General features: G+C 42.5%; 1 protein-coding gene across 1 annotated transcript in view; it reads right to left on the reverse strand.

Annotated features, from left to right (window-relative positions):
- Nucleotides 1-689: 689 nt before the first annotated feature.
- Nucleotides 690-8,116, reverse strand: part of LOC103912829 (synaptojanin-2-binding protein-like) — an 11,372-nt gene continuing 3,945 nt past the window's right edge. The window contains exons 2-6 of the mRNA XM_009319237.1: nucleotides 7,951-8,112; nucleotides 7,283-7,351; nucleotides 4,212-4,370; nucleotides 2,596-2,691; nucleotides 690-1,564 (exon numbers count right to left, since the gene is read on the reverse strand). Of these exons, the coding sequence (XP_009317512.1) occupies nucleotides 1,424-1,564; nucleotides 2,596-2,691; nucleotides 4,212-4,370; nucleotides 7,283-7,351; nucleotides 7,951-8,112 (627 nt within the window). The 3' untranslated portion in view covers nucleotides 690-1,423. The remainder of the gene's footprint in view (nucleotides 1,565-2,595; nucleotides 2,692-4,211; nucleotides 4,371-7,282; nucleotides 7,352-7,950; nucleotides 8,113-8,116) is intronic.

Here is an 8,116-nt window from a genome sequence, read left to right on the forward strand (position 1 = left end):
AAACACACAACAATGCCAAATACATCAGCAATGTCCTGCTAGAATAATAAAGAATAGAGATAAGTAAAGCACCGAGACACCAGTTTTTCTCTGTTTGAAAACATATATTGCATATGTGATTTTTTTTTGGCATCATACAAACCAGACCATGCATTTTGCTTTTCTTTTACAAAAACAACAAAACACATTGATTTCTTGGAGACAAAAGAAACAGTTCTTACCCACAGAGCTCATGTCAGCTGGGGCATTAAAAAAACCATTCAAATCACAGTGAGGTGATGAGACCCTGCAGGTAAATTCAGCAACACGCTTTCCAGAGCAAGGGTCTCTCCCTTTGGTTTTATTCGCTAAGGCTTAGCCTGGCTTATACCTGCCAGTCTATCTCCTGAACATCACATCAGTCTTCACAAACAAGCAATAGCCAGGACGATCCCAGCCTGCTCTCGGCTTCCCCCTTTCAATCATCATAAGATTTTCTGAATGCAGAAAGCAAGTTAGCTGCTACAGAAAACTTTATCTAGAGTATTCCCCATGCAAAAAATAACCCCCGAAACAGACTTTTAACCTGAGAGATGCAGACTTCAGCCCTCTTGACGGATGGAGGAACTATTGCTTCATTACTAATTTAAAGACTCTTCTGCAGCTTCAGCATGCCCAAATCTCTTGCCACTGCTTAACCTTGTGATTCAATTGTCTGCCTGTCTCTCTCTGGTACGCTAGCATTTTGTGGAAAGCTTTCTCTTGCAACTCTGACCCAAGAATGAGCAGTCATTCTGACAATCCAAGTCTTTTTCTAGCAGCAGGCTATCTTCTATCTTTCCAGAACTGGTAGAACACCTCACCAATACTGCATATTACTGTTAAATCAGCAGCTACACTGATGATTTTACCTGTGAAACCACAGATTAAATTTTATACGTTTTTCTTAAGGCATTTATTTAGCAACAACCAACAAAAATTCAATGGAAAAAATAATATACCCTTCACGTGGCTTCTCTTTATTCATGGTTCAGCCAGGGATCATTAGTTTCAAGAAAAATTCAGTGGAAACAAGGCAAAGCCTCTAGTAAATGTTTTTGATTTAAAACCCAACCCCCACCCCCTTTGACCAAAAGTCACATCTTAAAACATGGAATACATGAGTGTGTTTGAAAGTTCATGGTGCAAAATAGAGGGGGATGGCAAAACCTCCTCAGATTAGTCAAAAACAGAGCTATTCCATTCTATACATGAACAGTCACATCCCTTCCTCTGCTTCCATCCACCCTGCAACAAAATCAATATTTAAAGAACAGCAGCAGCAGCTTTATGATAGGCAATGATCCTTTTTGACATCAGTCTGTGATAAGATCGTTGATTCTCTATCTTTAAATTAACGTCATAGCTGTGTAAAATATGCAGTGATATCCAAAATGTGAACTCTTCACATCCGCTGTCGATACCTCAGCAAGATCCAAACCGCTGCTGCAGCAAGCGCCAGGCCTGGCACAAGAATGGCTGCTAGAGGAAGCCCACCTGGTTCTCCATTGCCTTGATGACCCACAGGGCCATTTTGTGGCTGCAACTACAAGGAAAAAAAAGTATTTGTGTCAGAGCCCATCACAGGAGAGCCCCCAGTTCTGTGTCAGGACCAGGTGGTTCTGTAAGGATGCGCAAGATGGTTTCCCCAGGTACCTGTACACTCAGGAGGGTTAGAACGGCTTTGGATGGACTGAGTTTTACTGCAGGGTACCCAGTCACTACCAGGCACCCTCATGTTTCGCTGCCACTTTGTAAACTAGGACTGTAACAGCTGGAGCAGGGTACGTCTCATACAGCAGAAGCAATGACACACACATACCCAGTCATCCCTTGATGCACTTCCCACCACACCATTTCCTGGTGTCTTTACCAGGAAAAGGGCATCGCTAATTCTCTCTGTTTTTCTTACCTGCCCCATACGCTGGTCCAGAAGATTTACTCCTTTTATTAAGGGAGCAGAAAAGGGGCCTCAACCCACCTCTCCGAGCCACCAGCATGCTTCAGGCTGATCAGTATTTCCTTCACCAATTTCAGTGCTAGCCAGGGATGTTCAAATTACAACGGTGGATTAAGGATTCCTCTCTTCTATATCCAAAATGGTGCCAGTATATTTAAACTATAGCAGCCCACATTTGTTCCTTTGTGGTGGGCTGCACACACATCTCAACACTAACATAAGTGACGACCTCTGAAACAACAGGGGAGTGTTGTCTCCAGTAAGATTTTGGCCTCTGAAACAAAACTGGAGAACTTGAGATTCTGTCTTCACAGACAAACCTTTGCCTCTGAGAAAGGAGATCTGTGAGAAAACATACCATACTCCAGCAAAACAAAGACCCCGGCACTTCTCCAAACTCACCTCTTTACTGATACTGTTACAAACAATTAATGCACAGATGATTACAGCTGTGGTCAACTAGAGAAGGCCATAGTTCAAACAAAATCTTTATATGCATAATTCACATTAAGCACCTGGACATAGTATTTTTCTGCCTCATGAAATAGAAAGCTATCAATCATAGAAACCAGTCTAAACTGAGCCAGAAATAACCCTAAGAAAAAGGTAAAACATACCCTGCGCTGAATTTTCAGAGACACGTCACAGCCTGCATTCCTGAACAGTTCCACAGCATCCTTGTGCCGCAAATCCTTCAAGTCTCTGCCATTGACCTAGCAAAAAGGAAAAGGAGAACCAGTTGCTGAAGGGCAAAAAGCAAATTTTTAATGATGTAGGCTAACATAGGAAGAATAGGAGACAAAAATCTTCCTCTTTCACAAAATTCTGCATTTGGGGCATGAGACTGTAATTAGCAAGATCCATACTCATCCATTCATATTACAGATGTATTTTCACATGTTGAGAGATAACATGAGAAACTCCAAGCCAAAACACAGAGGTACTGAAAAAAACCACCTAGAAGCAAAATCAGAATATAAGATGACAGTTTTGTCAACAGCAGCTTCTTATGCTGTTGCTTTACTGGAAACAAATCAAAGGTGTAGTGAAAATAAAAGAGCAGCTACAGCAAAATTATTATTACGAGTCTCTTTCCCACATTGTTCCCTCTACTGGTCTACCTTTGAAACCTTTCTGTTTGAAAGCGTGTTGTGAAAATACAGTTAAAAGGATATTGATGTAACAAAACAAAAAAAGACTTGCATACATACTGGCATCCACTTAAAAGCGTTAGGATTTTTCTTAATTTGAAATAATATCTCATGGCAGAAGTTTTTATAACCTACTTGATTTCATTCACTAACTGATGATATTCATCCTAGTTTTTCTTTTTCATCCCTATTGCCCCTAGTTGTATCCCTTGAGATCACATCCAGTACCTCTCTTCTCTTGATATTTAGGCTCCCCAAACACAAGTATGTAAATATTAAACTGTCAAGAAAAGATAGGATAATATTCTCTGTTTAACTTAGTATCATTTTCTGGATCCATAATAGGCTCCAACTAGTGCAAGGCACTCTATAGTGACTAGAAAGATTACATGTGGAACATAATAAGCAAGCATAAAATAAAATCAAAGAATATTAAAAGATCACGTATCACACTAGGAGAGGCTACTTCTTCACTCATCACTTTGTAAAGCATACTGTCTTGTATGATTGCCAACTGTCTGAAGAACCATGGGGACTGAACCTCAGTCACTTCAAAACATTTTTCTAAAAGGAGAAGCAGCCTGTATTACTCCTGATGAGCTGCAATGAATAGTTTTATGGCCTAGAAGTTTTATAGCCTAAAAATCCCCTTGAGCACAAGGATCAGTAATCACCGACTACCAGTCAAAAAATGGAAACTCAGAGGTGGGAGACTGATTCCTTTTATTTACACGTGTGTAAATGACGATCCATTGTGGGCAAGAGAAGGTCTAATGGATTCTAAAACCTTACAGAGCAAGTCACAGAGGAAATACAAACGCAGCACCAAGGAGTGCTTCTGAGACAAGTCAAGAAGGCAGAAGAGATGGGCCCATGTGTAGAGGCACTCATCTCCCTGGTGCTCAAAGCTGTCCCCAGACCCCCAAGATAGCCGCTTCCATGGAGCTTCCTCAGCATCATCTAACTGCATTCATCACATCCTTCTTCCTCTCCGTGCACTGCGACGGCAAACCTGCATCTCATATCACATCACTGATCACAGCACTTCAAGAACACACGGGGAGACAGAAGAAAGGGCTTACCGCTAAAATTTTATCTCCTTCTTGTAATCGGCCATCAAGGTAAGCTGCCCCATCCTTTTTGATCCGGCTGACATAGATGCTGCTGTCATTGGAAATGTACTGCTGATCTGTCCCACCAACAATGTTGAAGCCCAGCCCTAAGGTAAGCCAAAGAGAAAGCTGATGAGAAAAAGCTCAAACCTTCAGACATTATTGCTGTTGTTGGGGACTGTACCCTCCCACGTTGTCCTGTTTTCTCCACAATACTGAAACTCACAGCACACATATCTGCATCAGCCTTTCCCAGCGTCACTATCTAGAAAAGTTATTCTCATGAAACTCATCTTGAAAGCAGAGGAGAGACCCTGAATACCTGAGGGCCCAGATGTTTCATTCCATATAGCATCCGTGAGCTGTTTTCAGGTGGGTGTTGGGGAATACTGAGGGACATGCCATTGTTTCTGAGAAGAAAAAAGCAGGAATACGCCTCTTCAGCACAGCATGAAAGGAAAGCATTCTGCATTTCACAGGAGGCTATAGTAAATCATTACCTTTGACCAACAAGAAATCATGCCTGGCAGGCGTTTCATGAGCTGGGAAACAGAGTTTGGAAAGGCAAGGAGCATTAGACCCTGCCTACAGATGAGGAAACAGGCAAGAGGAGCTGTGCTACCAGCTCGAGGGCACCTAGAGCTCAGAAGGCTCCCCTTCCACATCTAAGGAGCTGGAACTGGCATCCTTCAACTCCAAGCATGAGATTAGCTTAGATGCAGCTACTTCAAATTGTATGTAATCACTTTTTTCTGTTTCAGGAATTCAAAACACAACAGGAAATAAAGACAAAGTTCTCTAATTTAAAGCAAAACAAAAAGGAATACATATACATTACACAGAACTGATGCCTACTTCACTTTTTTTTTTACGTTTCATATTGTTCTTTAAAGTAAGCCTCGATTACAGATCTCTAGCTGGAACCAGCTGCTGGATTAAAGTGCTGTTAAATATTAAGACTTCTTGTTTCATCGAAATCCAAAAGAACAAATTGAATTCAAAATCTGGAAAACCATGTGTTACAAGAGCACACTCCTCATTGCACATGCACCTAAGTTGCTCTGTAAATAATAATGCATGACAAGGGATGGGAAAGATTCCCTAATAAGAGGCTTGCAATAAAAAAAGAAAGAAAAGTCAAGGAAAAAGAAAAAAAAATACAATCAAAGTAAATGGAGAAAAAAAAACTACTTTTTTTCCTGACGTAAACCAGTCATCCAAAACCTACTGTCAAGAACAGCTGAAGGCAAATTCTCCCCACATTCAGCCAGGCTGGTTTATTTATTTTCTCTTTCTTGCTTGCTTTCTCTCAAAGTTGGGACTAGAAACTTTGAGAAGGAGAGTTGCAAATGAAAGTAAAACCACCTTGTGCCTGCTGGGAAGCAGCATTTTAAATCAGTCATAGGAGATCAAAGGACGCACAGATGAGTCATGCTATTTTAAGTGTGTATCTACAGCTGGGAAGTAAAGAAATATTAACAGCAATCTTGTCACATCTTTTTTTTTTCCTCCCCTTCCCCTGTCCCCTTCAGACAAACGAGGAAGAAAATGGAAGCTGCAGCAGATTGAAGAAACACTGACATTTCAGCTAGACTAATATCTATTCCAAGAAGGGACAGTTGTGCACAGTAACACACCTTTTGGTGGGAATTAAAAAAAATAAAATCCACAAACCTAAAAATTATTCGCCGTGAAGCCAATAACCTGGGAACAGGGGGAATCGATACTACAGAAAGTATAACGTTTAATCAACATTTATTAAAAAGCCAGAAAGAAGGAATCAGAGTTCCAGAGTACATTGATTCTCTCTCACATATATAAAACCCCCAAAATATATATATAGATATATGAAAAAAGTATACATTTTGCAAGTTTTCACCCACGATTGGAAAAATAATGAAAAGTCACAGCTTTCATCAGCAGAGGCAACATGAGATAGGAGCAGATCTTCGTGACAAAAAGAGGCAGCAGTTCATGCCAGACCAAGATAAGTATTCACAGGGCTTTTCCACTGTGTCTTTCCTTTCCAGCACTTAAACTTCCACTCTGGCTAAAAATATCTTCCCTATCATTCCTTCAGCTCTCTGCTATTCTCCCGCTTCCAGTTCATGCAGCCATAGAAAGAGACGCAGCAGAATAGGGAGAAAAGGACCAAGGGAAAGAAGAGAGCACATGGCACTAAATCCCTTGTCTACAAGGGACCAGAAGTGGAATGGCAGAGCTTTAAAGGCAGGCTCTGGGCTAAACTTCTGACTCTCCCTGAGGCTGCAGACCTCCCTATGCCTCATTTACTTCCCTGAAACATAGAGTCCCTCAAAAAGACATTAAAAAAATCGTGATTGGCAGGATTAGGAAAAGAGAGATTGAATAATATTGCAAATGGAACCTATTAAGTTATTTAGTTTTCCATAAAACCAGATTTTTCTGCCTAATTTCAGTCTAGTACTTGAGAAGGAAGTTTGAAAAAGAGACATATGCAAACTGTTTTGCCACTGTAAATACGTTCACCTCCTCAGCAAATTTTTGCCAGAGATGTTTAGCATCAGACCTATTTTAAAAAGCTGCAGTCAAAACTCCGATTAGAGAGATTACGGGATTACACTGTGCTTTACAGATAACAGTGTTTTGTTCCTTCCTTAATAATAATTCACAAGGTAAATGCATCAAGGTCGTAAGGGGCTGTAGGACCTTCATATCAAGTGACATTGTTAGAAATCTAACTCTAAAAATACACAGCCCATCTTCATGACGGGATAAATGCTGCTCATAGTAATCAGATTTAAATTGCCATGGCCACATTCAAGACCTCTCAACTCTGCCCTTCAACATCCCCTTCCACCTCCCTCAAAATTTTGGGTTCCCAAATGTATGGAAACAGCTTTCCCATCGGAACCGGCTTCATTTAGCAAATAATTTTCACTGACAAGCATGGCTTCATTAGCCTGAGCTCGTGGCTGCACAGGCAGGGAGGGCTATGCAGCTTTCAGACCGGTGGCCGCTCTTGTGAGCAGGGGAGGCAGAAGGCTGCCCCCTGGTCTCACCCTTTCGGTTGTGACCACTGGCACGGGGGCCAGGACCGACCCCAGCCCTGCATGGGAACAACCTTCACCCTGGAGAAAGGAACATGACACATACGCCAACAATATGGGTGCTGTGGGTCCCTGGGAGGCCCGTGGAGCCAAGGCTGGCCAGCTGCTCCACCCAGCAGTTGTGCGGACAGAAGAGCTGCCACGTTTTCTTTCATGCTCGTTTAAATTAAAGAGAAGGGCTCACGCACCAAAGTACAGCTCTAGCTCCAAAACCTCCCCGGAGCCTGTGGTTCTCTGGAGCCAGGGTTTTGCTCCAGAGCCATACGTTTGGTTCTAACTTGCTGCACTTCTGAAAGTGTGGTTTGAATAGAATCATAAATCCTGTAAAAATACGAGGGCGGACAAGCATCTGCAGGCTTCCACGAGAGCACACGCTACTGTGACAGGAAAAGCAAAGCCAAAAGAACGTCCCACAGACTGCCCTGTTCCCTTTCCCTTCCAGTCAGCGCTCCTCTCGCCCACCACCCCGAAGCCCTCTCTAAAGCTACCCCGAAACAACTAACGCGAAGCCGACAGTATAAGCTATGGTTACTTCGACTAATGCTTTTCGAAACACCCCCTAATTTTGGGTATCCAACACGGCTGAGTACTGAGCACCTGTCATCTCATTGGAAAGCAACCGGAGCTGCACTGGAGATGTGCAGCACTCCAGGCAACTCCTGGGAAAAACCAAATTTGAGTTGTTTCATCCGAGACACCAGCCGCAGCCGGTGCTCCCGGCCGCTCTTCTCGCAGAAGACAAAGCCGGACCCAGCTAGCTCTCCCTCACGCAGGGCACCGGCCTTT

This window comes from Pygoscelis adeliae, unplaced genomic scaffold, assembly GCF_000699105.1.
Source record: "Pygoscelis adeliae isolate BGI_AS28 unplaced genomic scaffold, ASM69910v1 Scaffold22, whole genome shotgun sequence".
Taxonomy (NCBI): domain Eukaryota; kingdom Metazoa; phylum Chordata; class Aves; order Sphenisciformes; family Spheniscidae; genus Pygoscelis; species Pygoscelis adeliae.